This window comes from Callospermophilus lateralis, chromosome 2 (assembly GCF_048772815.1).
Source record: "Callospermophilus lateralis isolate mCalLat2 chromosome 2, mCalLat2.hap1, whole genome shotgun sequence".
Taxonomy (NCBI): domain Eukaryota; kingdom Metazoa; phylum Chordata; class Mammalia; order Rodentia; family Sciuridae; genus Callospermophilus; species Callospermophilus lateralis.
The window spans coordinates 145,542,279-145,560,747 of record NC_135306.1 but is presented as its reverse complement, the minus strand read 5'-3'; the positions used below and the strand labels follow the sequence as shown (position 1 = coordinate 145,560,747).

General features: G+C 47.5%; 1 protein-coding gene across 7 annotated transcripts in view; it reads right to left on the bottom strand.

Annotated features, from left to right (window-relative positions):
- Positions 1-18,469, bottom strand: part of Tenm4 (teneurin transmembrane protein 4) — a 768,485-nt gene that overhangs the window by 203,401 nt on the left and 546,615 nt on the right. For all 7 annotated transcript variants that reach the window (XM_076846576.2, XM_077108835.1, XM_076846577.2 and 4 more), the window contains 3 exons: positions 15,938-16,193; positions 4,848-4,946; positions 3,410-3,645 (listed from right to left, as the gene is read on the bottom strand). In XM_076846576.2, the coding sequence (XP_076702691.1) occupies positions 3,410-3,645; positions 4,848-4,946; positions 15,938-16,193 (591 nt within the window). The remainder of the gene's footprint in view (positions 1-3,409; positions 3,646-4,847; positions 4,947-15,937; positions 16,194-18,469) is intronic.

Sequence of the window (18,469 nt, the reverse complement as noted above, 5' to 3'; positions counted from 1 at the left end):
ACTGCACCTGCCCAGGTTTGCTTCTTTGACCTAATCCCTGGGTGTGATCACTCGAGTCCTGTCTTAAGATTTCTACATAGATACAACTTTATCAGAAGGATATAATGAACTGACTACTCCTAACTTAGGACACAAATTCTCCTAAAGTGACCTTAGATCTGTCTACCCCCACCTCTCTATACCTACACTGTCACTGTCTTTGCTGAAGCCATTGGCTATTTCTGACTAAGAGCTCTGCCTTCTGCCCCTTCATTCCTCTACACTTATCTTTGTAAAATAAAAATCTGGCTATACCCTACTGTGCTTATGACCCTTCAATGACGCCCCAACTGCCCATCCAATAAGGTGCTCAGCTGGACTTCAAGGTGATCTTCATAAATCTAACAAAACATTTGTATATTAGCTCCAAGGGGTACCCCAGTCCTGAAGCGCTTCAAGAACCCTTTCTGCAGCATGGTCCTATTTCAAGTCTCTGCATGTTCTCTTGATTTAAAATACCCTCCTGCATGTCTACTTCTGCAAACTCCTACTTTAAGATTCCATACATACATCATCACCTTTCCCAAGAAGCTCTCCCCAGCCCTCCTGGCTGGGGATTGTTGCTCCCACAGCCTCTGAACTGCTGTGTCCATCAGTCATTCTTAATTTACCTGCTAATACGACTATCTCCTCTTTTAAGCTATCAACCTTACCTTGAATCCCAGCACTTAGCATAGTGCCCGGCTCAAAGCAGGTATGGCTTGCTGAATGAAAAGTAAGATTCACAAAATCATTAAAGACTCAAAGACTGTCAATGTTGGAAAGGAAATTAATGGTCACTTAGTAAAAATTCTCTCAATGCCTGAATCCTATGCTTGCTAAGTGGGCATTGAGCTCACTTGTACCTTTCCTACGACAGGGAGTTCACTACTTCCCATAAGTAGCCCTGTCGTTTTTATTTAGCTGAAGATTGACCAAGTATTCTTATAAAATGGAAGAAGAAGCCCATGGAATGAAAAATAGTTTTCTTAGCTATAAAAATTTTCTCCTCCTCCCTAAAATTATCTACTGTTATGGTTTGAATATGAGATCTCCTCAAAAAGTTCCAGTTAATGCAGTAATATTCAGAGAAAATGATTAGATTATGAGAGCTGTAACCCAATCAGTCCACCCTAGCTTGAATCGACTGAACAGTAATAGTAGGCAGGTGGGGCATGATTGGAGGAGGTGGGTCACTGGGGACATGCCCTGGAGGGGTTCATCTGCCCTGTGGCCCTACACACACACACACACACACACACACACACACACACACTCTCTCTCTCTCTCTCTCTCTCTCTCTCTCTCTCTCTCTCTCTCTCTTCCTGGCTACCATGAGGGGACCATCTTCCCTTTGCTATACCCTTCCCCCAGAATGTTCTGCCTCATCCTGGGCCCAGAGCTTTGGAATCAGCTGTCTATGGACTGAAACTTCTGATACCATGAGAAAAAAAAATAAACTTTTCCTCCTCTAAATTGTTCTTGTCAGGTATTTGGGTCACAGCAATGCAAAAGCTGATTAAAGCAGCTATTTGGTATAAATCTCAAGGCTTCAATGCAAAATATTGCTGTCTATATGTTGCAAACTATTTGGTCTTGAAGAGTGACAGTGCCTTTAATAGTCTACTCATTTAGGAAAAAAATAATATCACAAAAGCATGGGAGGGCTATGTCAGGGGTTGAGGTGGTGGCGACATACTTCGAATGATGCTGGTGATGGTTCATGAATTCCACAACCTTCACCTGTGATCCAGGCTACAAAAATGATGCACCTCTCAGAGAGCCTAAGTGGCCCTGACCTCTCCCAGTTTAGCTGTTCCTTTTATCTAATGACCCATAGCAGGAATGGCAAATAAGTGGTAAGTCATCTATATTCTCTACTCCTGCAACTGTGACAGATATCACTAATCAATCACAGACGCTCTTTTTGAATCTGAATATAACCTCAGAATCCTTCCCAACACAACGTTCTAGGTAATAACAACTAATCAATTAGGTAGAAGAAAAGATTAAACATGTATGCCATCCTGCCTTGGAGCCATGCATTTCTCTGAGCCTATCTTTAAAAGAGGAAAAAGAGTCCTGTCATACCCAATGAGGCTTATTATAGTGTGAGATATAAGTTTCCCTATTTGCTGGACTATCATCTTTCTCTTTACTGGTTTTTATGAAATTCAAAAATCTTGAGGAGAAGTGACCCTGGAGCTTACATCCTTACCTAGACCCTATCCATGTTCAAGCCATTTCTCCAGAACTCTCAGTGCCTGCACTGTCTACCTCTCAAGCCAAGCCCCGCTTTTCACTCACAATGATTTTGCTTGTTACGGGTTCTTTTTCACAGTGGATGGCACTCTGTCTTCCTTTGGCCTCTGCCAGTTAGTTCTATTTCTACTTATTGGCATATGTTAGGGAAAAAAAAAAACAAAAAACATTTGTTTACAGAATTGTCCCTGAATTCCGTAGTCTGGGTTCAAGGGCTTCTTGAGCTGGCCTGACCTTAGGTCTTAGAAATATAGAACCTGAAGGCTAGAAAGGACACAGAAGGTTAAGCCTTTACTAATTGGCTGGGTTACATAGAGATGGAGACTCTACACGACGCCCACAGATCTCTTCAGATTAATCTTTTCCTGGGAGAAGACCAAAGAGAGGGTCAGAAGATGGAAACCAGACTGTGATAGAAATATATCAAAAGAATGCAGATTGGGAGCTTGTCTGGGAGCAAGACCAAGATAGTAGATCAGGAGGAGTTTCTGACATCGTGTCCATGCCCTGGGAAGGGGTAAGCAGCAGGAAGCCAGTGTGGCTCCAAGTCTCTGTGCTTCCTTCAGTCTGCTCACTGGCACCCATGGCTCCTCAGTTGGGATTTCTCTGGGCTCCTCACCCTGGTTCAGCTCTAATCTTGGTCCCTCTGACACCCTCAGATGACCATGCCAGACCCTTCCCAGCTGACAGGCTTCCCTGGCAGTTTCCCTCCAATGCTGGGGTGCTCTACCCCTTTGCTACTCCTCACTATAGCCACCTGTTGCTTTCTCTCCAGTCTCTCCGTTTGCCATTTATTTTTCAGTAACTCCAATCTATGACACTCATGCCACAGACCATCACCTCAGAAGCTGATCTTAGTGGTGTCTATGCATCTGTGATAGGCATTCAGCACATACGGGACAGATGCTCAGCTTTCTTCCTGGTCTAAGTGCAGAGGGGAGGGGAGGAGGGTCCCAAAGAGCTGAGCCTGATGGTTTGGGGTGCAGGCTAGCTCAGCACCCCAAGGCTGCTCATCCTGTGTATTGTGACGGCTGTGCTGGTGAGGAGGCTTCTGTGCCCACAGGCACCTTGGTTGCTGCCCTCTGGGCCAAAGGGGAGCCATGGGGAGCTGGGATGAGGATGCACTTACCCACAAAGTACGCCAGCAGGATGACCAGTGTGGCCGAGATGACGATGGCACTCAGGGCTGCGCACTTCCAGTTGCAGTACTTGGAGGGCTTCTTGAGGTTGAAGGCTGGCCGGGCGAAGGTGCTGCGGGGCAGGGGGCGGGGTGGGGGTGAGTATACGGTGCTGGACGTCAGTGGGTACCCTGGAGATGTGGTGCAGAAGAGTGGGGAGGTGCCTCCAGGCTTGAAGAGGAAGTGCCTGTGGATGAAGAGAGGCCAGAGGGCGTCAGGGTCTGCCAGCTGATGAGGCGCCCGGCTCGACCTGCAGGACAGAAGCCGCAGGAGAAGCATGCAGAGGGCCTGGAGAGAGAGAGAGAGTCACCACAGAGAAGATGGCAGGGACAGGAAGAGGAGAGTCACAAACCGGATCACAGAACGGGCACGAAGACAGGTTTCCAGGGAACACGAATGGGACAGCCCTACCTATGACAACCCCACCGAAGCCAGGGCAGAAATTGTTACCCACTCAACCCAGGCTGGCATGGAGGTCTTTTTCCTGGGAATTGATGGTGCTTAGAGTAGCTTGCGGAATTAACTATCTGTTCTTTGAAATTATTGAAGTAACTTGGAAAGTGTCTAAAATCCTGTCTGTTCCTGAGGCGCTGAATACGGGATCTAAATTTTTTCTTCTTCTTCCAATACTTGCATTACCAGTGTACATTGGTTAAGGACTGGAATATCCTACTTTTTTAAAGGGGTTTAGTTGGGCTGGAAGCCAAAAAACCACCACTAAGTTCTGCCTGTGGCCAAGAGTCTGCTAGTGGCTGTTAAGAATGCCTTCAAAGCAATCTGCTTGGAAGCCAGGCGGATGCCTTCTGAGCCCCAACGTGAAAGCTGGGTGGGAGGCAGATGGGTGACTGTATCCTACAGCCTCACTGCAGTCTTGAGGGCAGCGGGGCATGGTCAAAGCACATGGTTGTAGCCAAACTAGGTGTCCGGAGATCTTTCCCAGCCTGGCTTTAACCATGGCCAAGGAGGACTTGCATACAGCCTGAGAAATGGAGTGCTTTCGATGTACTGCATACCCTAGTCCTGGTGGGAACCCATCCCTCTTGGGGTACAAGATGCCTCAGGCCACAGAATACACACTTAGGGCCAGATGCATATAATACATGGCCTGTACTGCATAAAAATTGTTACGTGAGATGATTTTCAGAATGGTGGAGGCAGCCAATGAGATGGGGGAGAACGGCATATTAACAAGACTGCTGTTAATATGCTGGAGGATAGGGGATTCCAAGGACAAACTGCTGCAAATTGAACATGGAATTGGGGATGGGCATGTGACATGGCATTGTTTCCCCAAGGAGATCCCAGGGAAAGGTCTCAGGGTATGCATGCAAGTGCAGGAGCCACAAGGAGAGCACACACAGAGAGAAGGAGCATGGGGATGTCACCTACCCGTCACCGTAAGCCCCATCATGGCGGGAGGCGCTGAGAATGTCCATCTCAATGAGGTTGTCCTGCAATGTCCCTAGGAATGGCTGCTTGCCTAGGTTTCTACGCACACATGGAGACATGAATGAAGCAATGAGTCATGCATCGATGAAGGGGGAGAGTAGAGAAACACACATAGTGACTGTTTGGTGCAGCTGTGTGTGAGACCAGCGGGACATGGTTTCCAGGCGATGGGGTCAGTGTGCAAGCCACATGTGCAAGGGTCTGCCTGGCTCACAGCAATCAGGGGGACAATTCTATATACAAACCTGAATGGCAGCTGTGTGCATCGAATCACAGCTGTCCCTGAAGAGGACTGACATGAGTCCAGCACTGACCTAGGCACGTTACACCCCTTCTCTCAAATCTTCAAAATAGGCTATGTGAGGAAGGCAGTGCTTTCCCATCCTACACCTGAGGAGCCTGAGATGGGAATGGTAATGGTCCTGCCCAAGGTCACTAGTGAGCAAGGCTGGAAGCAGGAATGTGAGCTCAGGTGAATCTAGATCCAACCCCTGCACTTAATCCCCCACTCAGTGACCTACATCTGTTTTAATGGGAGACATTCATTTGACTTGTGTAAAGAAACAAGAAAGCCAAGCATTGGGCTATCATCTCTAAAGCAATGATGCTCAGACTTGAGTGACCAGCAGGACCATCTGGAGAGCTGGGCAGGCACTGCCCACCTCCAGGGCCTCAGAGTCAATGGGTGGGGACTGAGAATCTGTATTCTCCCCAGCCTCCAGGTGGATGCTGACCATGGGGAAATGTCACTGTCCTTTAGCTGTGTGGGCTCCTGAGTGATGGCTGATTGGCAAGGGTGGCTCCCCATGGAAGACACAGGGGGGCTCATCACCCCCCTGACTAAGGGCAGCATAGCATGAATGATGATAGCCTCACTGGCCCTTTTTGATCCCAACCAGGCCTGCTAAGTGACATCTGTCACACTCAGGTGCTCTGTCTTCTGTCTTCTGCTGTTTTCAGGAAGGTTCCCACCACACTATATGACCCTGAAGTAAATCACCTCTAACAAGCCAGCAGAGCTTCAGCTTGCCACATGCACCCCAGGGAAGAACTGGCTGCAAAAAGTCAACTGTGGGCCCAGTCCTGAGAGGTGGACCTTCCTTCTGACTCTGCCCAGACCTGAAAACAGCATACCCAGATCCAAGAATCTTTTATGCTGCCTTCTTGCTGTGTGACTTTGGGTAAGAACCTTAAATTCTCTAAACCTTCCTTCCCTCTTTTTAAATAAGGATTGTAATACTAAGCTCACCAAGTTTGCTATGAGCATCAACTGGGTTAATGTTGGATGACTTATTAAGGGTTACAAAAATATAATAAAAGTGCTAATGCTAAATATGATAGCTGCTATTTATCCTGTATCTACCATATTTTATTCATTCTTCTAGGAACTCTACAACTGTCTGATTTAAATTTGATTCCTCACAACAACCCTACAAGTCAGTACTGTTACCTCTGCTTTGTAGGCTGGTAGAGCAAGGCTGACAAGTAATGTTTTAAAGGTCATATCAATAAGCTGACACTGGCTCCTGGGTTTGCTGGAGCCCAGCACTCAGGTCCTCTCTGCTTCATAACCCTGCCTCATTCAGCACAACCTGTGACTGCTGACCCCCCGACTGGCCTCAAAGACCAAAATGAATACTGCAGTGGCCATGGCGACCTCCCCTTAAGGTGAGTCATGGAGCATGGCAGGCTGGGCAGCAGGTGTTCTGGTGGTGTTCAAGGCCCCCTGAGCCATCCCTCAGTGCCTAGGAGGAGCTATGGGGGTGGGCAAGTCCCTCAGAGTGGCTTCATTGCTACCCCCAGCCAGGCAGTCCTGCTGAGGAAAGGCCTGGGGCCCAGGGGAGGCATACAAGCTCAGGGCCAGACCATCTGGGTTCAGGTCCCAGGTCCATCCTTCACCTGCTCTCAGCAGGTAAGGGGATTCTCTAAGCACCCCCGAAAGGGGATAACTGCTCACATGTTAGACCCTCAAGTGTAATTTGGATAACTTCTCTGTCCTCAACCCTCTCTAGTCCTTCCCAGGGCCCACAAGATCTTGCGAGATTTTAGCTTTCCTCCACTTTTCAAACCTCCTATTCTAGACTACAGATACACTGCCCTCTTGCATTTCTAAAACAAGCTAAGCCTTTGTGTTCATCTGCCAGAATCATCCTTCTGCAATGGCCTGCGTGGGCCACCTCCTTCCTCCTCAGCTAGGACCTTCTCACCCTGCTAGAGCAGCTCCTACTCACTTCCCAACCACTCCTGGCCCTAGCACTGCCTTCTTCTCTCTCCTCTCTGCTTGCCCCTCCCCCCAACACCGTTAAGCCCCATGAATAATAAAACTGCACAGGGGCCAGGGAGTGATGATGGGGAAGCCATAAACGTATATATGTTTATCTGCTAATTGTGTTTCTTCCTAATGCAATTCAATTTCCACGAGGCAGGAGTCTTATCTGTCTTGTTCACTACTATGTGCTCGGAGTCTTAGAGGAATGCCTGGCACATAGGGACTAAATAAATCTGTGCGGAGTGTTGCTGAATTCGGGGTACATGGACCATGTGCTTAATTGAAGATAGCAGCAGGTGGCATTTATTTTTATTTCTTCTATTCCCTGCACTTCCAGAGGGAGTTTCCGTCTCTCTGCAGCCCCACAGCCCAGCATGAGCAGCCCCAACCATCCCCGCACAGAGGAAGAGTTCTGCTGCCTCCCTGGGACTGGGGCTGGCTGCACAGGCCACTCCCCAAAACACCTGGGAGTTTGGCTAGGGTCACCAGGACACACTGTGCTCTCAGAGTCAGGTCTGTGTCTCAGACACAAATAAATAAGTAAGTATGTTTTCAGAGATAAACAAAAGGATGAAGATCAAAATGTTAAAGGCAGGGATTGTCAAGTGCCTGAATTGCATGTTTTTTTAACTTTTACATTTTAGAAAGAAACTTATTTTTAAAAGGGAGAGAGCTGGCAATGTTGGCAGTTGTCTTCTAAAAGTATAGGTCTGTTAGGATCAGGGAAGAACCAGTGCAACAGAATAAAGGATTTCTACAGCAATAGGGTGCCAAACCTCCTGAAAGAGCTTTACAAACATACTAGCTTGGATATAAATTATTTAGATCCCTTGGGAATCTGGGGGGGATTTGTGCACTTGCTGTAAACGATGGATGTTCAGAATGTTACTACTACCTTAAGATAGTCTTTTTCTCTACTTGTAAAACTTAGTTCTGGGCCAAATTATTTGTGCTCATTTAACTGATGAGGAAACAGAGTCCCAGAGACACATATACCCTACTCCTGTACACACAGCAAGATAGCACTGAAGCTGAAGTGAAAACCCAGTGTCCTGGCTGCCAGCTTAAGGACATTCCCTAAGTTACCTGACCACCACCCTGCTCCTACTACCCTGCAACACTCTGTGTGCCAAGTTCTTCTAAGAAACAATGGCTGTGAGAATTCCTCCTTGGGAGCCTAAGCTGTTGAGCCCTCCCGGGTCAGGGTCCTGCATGGTCTCCTGCTCACTACTACTAGGGGCTCTCAGGAATGGACACCTAATTCATTTGACTTTCACTTTGATGGGTGTTACTACCTCTCTGACAGATATGGAAACTGAGGCTCAGGCAGATGAAGTGACTGCCCAGGGTCATTTGGCAAGGAAAGGCAGAGATGGGACTCAAACCAAATATCTGACCTACAGCACCTTCAAGAAAGAGGTCACCAGCTCTTACACTCAGGTGCTGTTCTGTTCTTGGAGCCCTTCTCAGAGTGGGGAGGAGACTGGGTCCACTTTATGCCTGAACTAATCCCTGAGCTGCCTGAAGCAGGAACTTCCAGGCTTGTGTGTGACCCAGGGCAGGTTGAGCTTATTCGCAAGGGCAGAAATGGCTTCAGGAAAGAAGTGCCCAGGAACCGCAGAGGCAGCCATCCCCCCAGACGTCCCTGTTCAACAGCCCGTCTCTACACAATGAGCCTGCTGTCCTGGACTGTGTTCCTGCCCACAAGATTCTGGGACAGCTACCACTGCATCTGAATCTCACCCCCAGTGAGGTAGGACAGGCAGGATTCAAACCTGTCTGAGACCCCACGGTGTGCAGGGGGTCAATGACTCGATCCAGACCACAGTCAGTTTTGGAGCTGGCATTTAAACAAATAAAGGAAGAAACAAAAAGTGCACTGGGAGATCCTTCCAAAAGCCCATCCCATAATTCCACTTTTGAACTTAAAAGATGCTGATAGCTAGCTACTCACCCCCACTTCTACCACTCCCACCCCCATGGCCACAGGGGAAAGTGCAACTTCCTTTCATGTGACTCAGGTCCTGCAAGGTCCATCTCCTTTGCTGACATCCTCATGAGACCACCTGTGCTCCTACTTCACCCAACTATTTGCCACCTCTCCAAAATGCCACATTCTCCCCCAGCTCTCGGCTGTTTTGCTCAGTTCCTCAACTCAGAATTCCATTTTCCCCTGCAAACTCCTACCTGTGGATGCCTTTATAAGCTACTTTCAGTAATTAGGAAGTTGGCTTTGGGCATCGGTGGGTTGCAGGGGCTCTGAGCCACCTGGCCTGGGTACCCTGGCCCTATTATTTGCTGGCTGTGGACTTTTGGCAAATAACTCAGTCTTCTGCCTTTCAGATCCTTCGTCTATAATGGGGATGCTAATAAGACAACCTACTTATGTGGAAAAGAATTAACATGCAAGAAGGGCTGCTATCAGGTGGGCTCTTGGCTGGAATCTGGAAACTGAGGTTTCAGGAGTGTTCCCACTATGCCCTGACTGGAGCAGCTGGCTCACCCTGCCTAAACTACCTGCAAAAATAACATGGTTAATGCTGAATACCTGCCTTCCTTCTGGGATTCTGGAATTTTCCAGGCAGAGGGCCCACAGACCAGCCCCTAGTAAAAACCCTGGGCACCGAGAAGCTAAAGAGCTCCCTGATTGGCAGCATTTCACGTGTTGCCCCCCTATTGAGGCCTGAGGACTATGGATTTGCACCTGGTTTGATGTCTCTGGACTTCACCTCATGTTCCATTCTTTTGCTGCTGTTGCTTTGTATCCTTTCACCTTAATAAAGTGGACCCTTGATCTGGCTGTCCCTGAGTCCCATGAGCCCAATCTGGAGATTGTGGGGACCTGAAGAGATGACCTATGGGGGACTTGTGATGATAAAAGGGTAAAGTGGGAAGTCTGTACCCAGTAAGGATTCTATGAGGGTTTGTTGATGGCTACTTGATGCTCCCAAGCAGAGGGAACCACACCTGGCCCCCTGCTGAGGGTGTGCATTCTGTCAGAACACTATGTGGCATGTCTGCCTCCCTCCACAGCTCATGAGCTCCTTAAATGGCAATGCTCTGTGTTTTAAGCATGTTTGTGACTGAATGACAGGGGAGGCTGTCCATTCTAACTCAGCAATGCTCAAGGGTTGCTTTGGCCCATGGGAAGGCACTGTGAGCCATTCTGGGACCCACCCCCAGGCTGGCCCAAAGGCCATTAGGTATCCCCATTCTGAGGGTGGAAAGGCTGTTCCAAAAATGCAGTGTGACCACAAAATGGGCCCCAGGCTCCCAAACCAGGCCTGAGATCAGCTGAGCCCGTGGCAGAGGTCTGGCAAGCCTTCTGCTCTGACTTCTCCTTCATCTGACAGGAGCCTGATGGGTTATTAATCAGAGAGTCCCAGAGAAATCAATTAAGCATCTGATGCTGCGCAGTGAGAAAGAAGTGGATCAGGGTTTGGGGGACCCTGAACACATGGCCCTCTGAAGAATGGATCACAGAGTCATCTGTGTGGCTTAAAGCAGCATCTCACCCCAGCTCTAGGAAGCATGAGTAAGCCAGGTCCTCCCTGGGGGCCCCAAGCTGCCTTGGGGATCACAAGAGGTGCAATGGGCACGGAGCATGGAACACCCCTACAGAAGCCCTCTGTCTCCTCCATCCTTCTGCTAGCCTTTATTTTTCTGCCAACATAAATGTAATCCCTCCTGGTCATCCTACCAGCTGTTACTTTATTTGCCTAGCTATTTACTTTAGCCTCTCAACATGGACTCAGTTTGACAATTAGGGAAGGGGCTGTGACTTTTTTCTCTGGTACCAAAAGGCTCTCCTTCTGGTGGTGCTTAGCAAAAGCTATAAAGCTCACATAAGGCCTGCTCACTCAGCTTCCAGGCCTCTCTCGGGCCCTCTGGTCCTCCACCTGGAGGACCCCTGCTTGCTCTTCAAACCTGTCGCACAGCATCAGGGTCACTGGGAAGCCAGCCCTTATCCCCACTCAAGCTTAAGTTACCTATATTTATAATTATTTGTTCCATCACTCATTCATTTTACCTGTGTGTTAATATTTATCAAGCACCTTCCCTCTTATGGCCAGCACTGAGTCCTGTGCTGGGAATCCCAAGCAATGAGAACGCAGCACACTCCCTACACTCACCTCGACCACAGCACTTATCCTACTGTAAGAGTCTGTTAGTTCATAGTGGGCACTCGTGAGTATTAACTGAATAACGAGTACTACATTTTCTGTCGTTAATATGTTATTAATACAACAGCCTTACAAAGGTGTTGTGGACTAAAGGTGACTGTCAATTCTTTGACACTTCTCCCATTGAGATGCGAGGTCTGTTTCCACTCCCCTTGAAGCTGCCTGGTCCATGACTGCTTTGACCAACAAACTATGGTGGAGGTGATGCTTTGCCAGTTCCAGGCCAAGTCTCTTGGAGGATCAATGGCTTTTGTCCTGCTACCTTGAAATCCTGAGTCACAGAAAAATGAAGTACAACTGTCCTGCTTAGGAGAAGTCCTGAGATTGTCAGAGGGAGAGGGGTCCTGCTGAGTGCAGCTCTCTACCCCCAGCAGGTGTCAGGTCCCAGCTGACCCTCAGCACCATGTGAAGTGGAAGAGCCAGCTGGGTCCTTCCTGAACTCCCCACTCGCCCAGTGAAGTATTATTGGCTGGATGTTTTCTAAGCCACTAAGTTCTGGCTAGTTTGTTATGCAGTAATATATAATCAGAACAGGAAATTACTATTATTTTCTCTATTTCAGAGGTCACGAAGTTTAAAGTTTAAGTCCCAGCTAATGTGCATGAGGTGGGAGTTTGAGCATAGGGTGCGTCTGACCCTAACATCTGTGCCATGAACCGCTTGCTATGGTCAATGGACTGTCACTTATGCCCTTTGAACACCAGGCCACACATGGTGTGCAAAGTATGAGAAGGGGTAGAACTCCTCCATTCTCTTAACTCCTCTGGTGAATAAGGACACTCCAAATGACTTCTTCACAGGTTGACCTCGGGAGGCAGACATACGTGAAAAGAAGGGAAATCGCTTTTGCAGTATGACTTCTATATGCCAGGCTCTGTGCTGTGTGCTTCTTAAATGATATCTCAATTCTTCTTCCCAACCTCCTTGAGAAGCTTAGATTCTTATCCCAAGTTATAGAGCGGGGAATCAAAGTTCAGAGATGTTAAGGAACTTGCCCAGGCACTGAGCATTAAAGCTGAGGTAAGAACGAAGCTCCACCTGACTTTAAAGCCCACAGTCTTTCCATCTGGCCAAGCTGGTCAGCTTGTGATTCTACCTGGAAGATTTGTCACTAATCCCTCTTAAACTCTACCTTTTAGTTTAATGCTGTGCACCAGTTAAGGTCAGTATAAAGACCCTGGGTTCTGATTGTGTTATCCACCATATCAGATACTTCTCTCAGCTGCCATTCATCCTTCGTGACTCTGGGGTCACAAAGGGAAGCTTTCTCAAACATTTCATGTAGAGCATCAAGAATAAGTAATGCTTGGCTAGATCCAAAAGTGAGGAAGAGGGGCTGAGGTTGTGGTTCAGCGGTAGAGTGCTTGCCGAGCATGTGTGAGGCACTGGGTTCCGTCCTCAGCCCCATATAAAAATAAAATAAAGGTATTGTCTTCACCCACAACTAAAGGGTGACTCTGGCAGAGCTCAGAGTCCTGCAAAGGCGCAGAGGCATGAAAGGGCTGGGGACTGGGGGAGATGCTGTTAAATATATTCAATGTAACATTTATGTCATTGTGTTATATATATACATGGATATATGTACAAAATGGTGTGAGTACATATGTACACATTAACAACATTTACCTTTTGGAGGTAGATATGGTGACTTTCTTTTCTTCTTACTTACTTCACTTGCTAACTGTTCTGTGATGAACATTTATTATTTGAGTGATAAAGTATAAAGGAAAAGAAAGCACAACTCCATGCAGCGTGAGCAATGGTTGTGGGAAGGTAGAGGATCGGGGAGGCAGGCAAGCAGGGCTCATGAGGCGGGAGAGGCGAGCTGGGCCCACCTCTGCATCACACACTGTTAGGAAAACCACCCTGGCCGCTGGTCTTCTATCTCCCTTCCCCTGGAAAAACCTGGAGACTCAAAGTAGGAAGTCCTGCTTTGCCTCTAATTGAGAAAATAAACACCAAGACAAGGGAGTGGTGGCTGTGGTCCATGCAGAGAATCAGAACCATTGATTAGCCACTGGCTTCTTTCTGCCATGTGCCACTCAATAAACACACTGGAAATAACGGAGACCTGATTAGCTGTCCTGGACAAGATGACAGACAATTATCCCACTCTATAACTGATGAGAGCAAAGGAGGCATGTAGGGAAAAGTCATGCACAATTTTAAATGAAGCCAACAGAAACAATATTAATTAAGAGAGGGATGGGGGCTGGTTGGGCCTCACCTCTGAGAAATGTGCTTTTGGAAAAATGACACTACAGGAGTAAAGTGGCACAAATGGATGTTGATTTTCTTTCATTAGACCCCACAAGCTCAATGTGCCAACACTGTAGTTGTGAATCAGGCAGAGTCAGAAGGGGACACCTTCCATATGTGGATCAATTTCACTTCCCGAAATGTGCTATGACTTTTGAGCTCTTCATATGTAATACACAGAAGCTCAGAAAAATAAAATGTATGTTTCCCACTACTTTAAAGAAACAGGGCTGGGCACAATGGCACAGGCCATTTCTCCCAGTGACTGAGGAGGCTAAGACAAGAGGATCAAAAGTTTGAGGCCATGATGGGCTCTGTGGTGCATGCCTGTAATCCCAGTAGCTTGGGAGGCTGAGGCAGGAGGATCGCAAATTCAAAGCCAGCCTCAGCAAAAGCGAGGTGCTAAGCAACTCAGAGAGACTCTGTCTCTAAATAAAATACAAAATAGGGCTGGGGATGTGGCTCAGTGGTCGAGTGCCCCTGCATTCAATCCCTGGTATAATAATAATAATAATAATAATAATAATAATAATAATAATTATTATTATTATTATTATTATTATTATTATTATTTGAGGCCAGCTTCTGCAACTTAGTGAGATCCTGTCTCAAAATAAAAAAATAGAAAGGGCTGGAGAAGTAGCTCAATGGTAGAGTATTCCTGGGTTCAATCCCCAGTACTGCAAAAATAGATATATAGCTGGGCACAGTAGTGCACACCTGTAATCCTAGTGGCTTGGGAGGCTGAGGCAGGAGGATCTTGAGTTCAAAGGCAGCTTTAGCAACTTAGCGAGGCCCCAGGCAACTCACTGAGACCCTAAATCTGAACGAAATACAAAAAAGGGAATGTGGTTGGACCGGGGTTGTGACTCAGTGGTAAAGCACTTACCTAGAATGTGTGAGGCCCTGGGTTTGATCCTTAGCACCACATATGAATAAACAAATAAAGTAAAAAATCCATTGGCAATTAAAAAGTATTTAAAAGCGGGGGAGGGATGTGGTTCAGTGGGTAAGCACCCCTAGGGTTCAATTCTCAGTACTGGAAAAAAAAAGATATGTAGATAGGGTAGAAGATGAAGTGGTACCACTGTGTCCCCCAGGATACTCTGCCTTCAGTGTAGAGAGCAGGGAAAGGCCATGCCCTCCCCACAGTCAACAGTACTCATCTCAGAGTGGTAAGGTGACAGGTAAATTGAATTCTCCTCTTTGTATCTTCCTGCATATTCTACAGTGAGCTGTATGGTTTTTATAATCATTAAAAATGTTTCATTTGGGGGCTGTGGCTGTGGCTCAGCGGTAGCACACTTGCCTGGCATGTGTGAGGCACTGGGTTCGAGTCTCAGCACTGCGTATAAATAAAAAAAATAAAGGTCTATCAACAACAACAAAAAATAATTTTTAAGAATGTACTAAAAAAATGTTTCATTTTTGGAAAAATAGTGGCTAAGTAGTGGCTAGAGAACTCAGACTGACTGATTGTCCCTGAGCTGAGGGAAGCATTGCAACACATGGTTGGAATCAAGAAGAAATCTGGGGTGTTGGGAACAGCACTGGACAGCGAGTCAGGAAAGCAGGGTTCAAATCTGAGTTGTGCATTACCTGCCCGTGTGACCCTGAGCTAGGATCTGGTCTAATTCTTATTTTCCAAAACTCCTAAATGGGGGTCATCCTAGCAAGCCCCTTCTCATGAAGGTGTGAGGATTGCATAATACCACACATTGAAAGCCCTTGCAACCAACACTGATCCTCAGGGGTCACTAGGGGATAGGACAGCAGGAGAGGATAAGGGGAGGGGAACTGGGGTTTATTGAGCACCCACCCAGGTCAGACAGGCCTAATGTTAGGCATAGGGTGATGAAATCATGGTAGAAACAGGAGAGGAGAGGACCCCAATCAAACCAGAACTGAGAGCCTGCTTTTGTCACACCTGTGCCTGCTTCCTTTGCACACATCGGCTCTCACCTACTTCTAAAGCTGCCCTACCCAGTCGGCATCATGACCATTTCAGAGAAGGGAGACAAGGGAGCGATGGTCCAGCCACTGGACCAAGGTCAGCCCTTCCTTCGGGAAGCAGCAGGCTAGCAGCGGACCTCAGGTCTGACGGTTTCCAAAGCCCACTCTCTTTCTGTCCCTTATTCCACCACCTTTTCTCGTGCAGTCTGAGAATCACATCCTAAGGCTGTGCCCCTGACCCGAGCCTCTCTGATCAGGAAGGAGGCAGGGATATAGTCCACCCCAACAGGCCACTGGAAGACCTCGGTCTCAGGTAGAATGGCCCCCAGCCGCCCAGGTCCCCAGCGGCCACCCCGGGCATGCACCTGGTCTCCAGCGGGATGTTGCTGTTGAGCAGCCAGTTGTCCTGGGCGTGGGCGGGCTCCTGGGCGCCACCTGCAGGGGGCTCTCCAGAGAGGGAGTGGTCCGTGGGGGCGGGGCTGGGGTTGCTCCTCGGAGTGAAGTTGCCCCGATTCAGAGAGTTGATGGAGGCTGCGTGGTGCTGGTTGGGGGTGTGGGCATGGGAGAGCGGTGGCGGCGGAGTCCTGAGCCGAGGATGGTTCTGCAGGCCTCCTGGGTGATCTGGAACACAAACATGGCCAGGTCAGAGGAGTAATGAGCTAGCTGGACCCTGCCCCTCGGCTGGAGGAGCAGCCCCGGAGGGCTGAACAAGACCATGGGGAAGGACTGAGACACTCTGGGTGTTAGCAATGATCTAGATTAAAGCATTCGATCAAGATTTAGTTGACCCATGTTTACTGAGCACCTACTATTCTAGGTATGTGTGTGGGGAAAGATGAACAGAATAAAAATTCTGGACCCAACCCATTGAGCTTAAATTCTAGTTGGGGGAAAAAAAACAGCAAGATTTAAAACAAAACAAAAAACTAGCTGCCCATGTCAACAACTTCACTGTGCTTTTCTCATACTTTTAGAGCTTTAATTTTTAAAATGTGGTTCTGGACCAGAAGCTTCAGCATCACCAGTGGGTGTGATAATGTGTTTGAGATGAAAGTTCTGGGGTCCTTCTCCAGGCTTATTGAGCTTTGTGGTGAGGCCCAGTAATCTGATTTCACAAAGCCTCCAGGGCTGAGTTGATAAATATGAGAACACACAGAGTAAGGAAGGAGACTGTGGCCTGGGTAAGCGCAGGCACTGCTGAAATCCTAGACCAAGTGGCTTCAGAGAGAAGATGACTTTTAAGTCAAGTGAACCCTACTGGTGTCTGGGTGGTTAAAAACTACTATTAACATTTATTGAACACATACTATGTTAACAGGCACTCTTCTGAGCCCTCTACATGTAGTCATTCAGCTAATTTATCATACTGCAGAGCAGGTACTATTTTTTCTTCCCATTTTACAGATGAGGAGATTGAAATCAATCTTTTATTTATTCCTTTCACTTATCCAGAGCAACAAGTATTATCATCATAAATTTATAAATGAAAACCTTAGACTTGAAGTAGGTAGGTAAAGTGCCCAAGGGTATGTGGCTAAGTAGTTGCTATTGACAAATAAAGCAAATAAAATTCCTGGTGATGCCATGAATGTGGCCAGTCTAGAGGTAAATGTTTACCATCCAGATAAGCTATGTATACAGAGAGCTTAGTCTTTCCATGCTGAATATATTATGGGGGTAAAGAAGTTAGGAAATTAGATTTCTAGTGTAGATTCTGCCATTTATTAAACACATAACCATAGACAAACCTCTTAACCTCTTAGAGCCAAAGTTTTCTCGCCTGCAAAATGGGACAGATAGTTTATTGCAAGGAATGACAGAGCTATGAAGAAATTAAATGACACAATCAGTGGGAAAGAAATATTTTTGAAGTTCACAGTTTACAAAGTACTCTGTTTTACTTGTTGCTCATGAACATTCTTTATTTTGCAAAGGAGACTAAGAATCTGAGAGAGCAGGATTCAAACCACAGTGGGTGCCATATTCCAGAGGGTGTGCTCTTTCTGGGATCAGGGACGGCTTTCTGAAGACTGCAAGTACAGCGGAAAGCCAGGCCTCTCAGTGATGTGGATTTAGCAGTGGAAGATGCATCACTCTCTGCTTTTTAGTAACCCCGTCTTTCTTACCAAGGAGTTATAAAGCAAATCTGGTGTGGAATTTGGGGTAGGGAGTTAGGAGAGAAAGAGAGAAAGAAACAGGCACCAGAGTGGGTCACTTCCCATGCAAGCTGCCACCTTCAGCATGGATCCTACATGGGCGATGGAGCCACTGGAATCTGATGCAGGCCTGGTGCTCAGCCTCACCTTTCCCCCGTCCCACTCCAGACACACTTCCTCTCAGAAGTCAGGAGTCCACTGAGGCAGTTCAAGTGTTTGAAACCTCAACCTCCATGAGGAGAGTTGCCAGGATAGCCACAGGATGTGAATGGTACCCCCGGAAGATGGGCAGTGCTAAAGTCCTGGGCCAGAAGGGAGCTAGCAGGATGCCCTTTGATGGGAGGGGACAGTACATGGAAGCCAATAAGACCTGTCTGGAAGTGCCCCACCCCCACCCCCACCCAGAGAAACCTTGGGCCAGGGAGACCGCAAAAATGGACAGGGTCATTTGTTTAGTCTAGCTGTCCTCAGGCAGCACTTTAATGGAAACAGAGCCTGGGACAGAAGCCAGCAGAAAAAGTAACTGCCTGGGCTGACTGACTGCCCCCACACTAGCCCACCAGAGTAGAGGGGGCAGTGACTAATCCAGTACGGCCAGTGGTGCTCAGAAAACCAGCTGGGAGAGATAACCCAGTCCTTGCTCCTGCCCCTGCCCAGGAGTCAACCTCGAGGCGTGTCACTTGATATTAATAATGGCTGTAACGGAAGTGAGTCCTTACTCTGTATGTTTTTGCTTTCTTA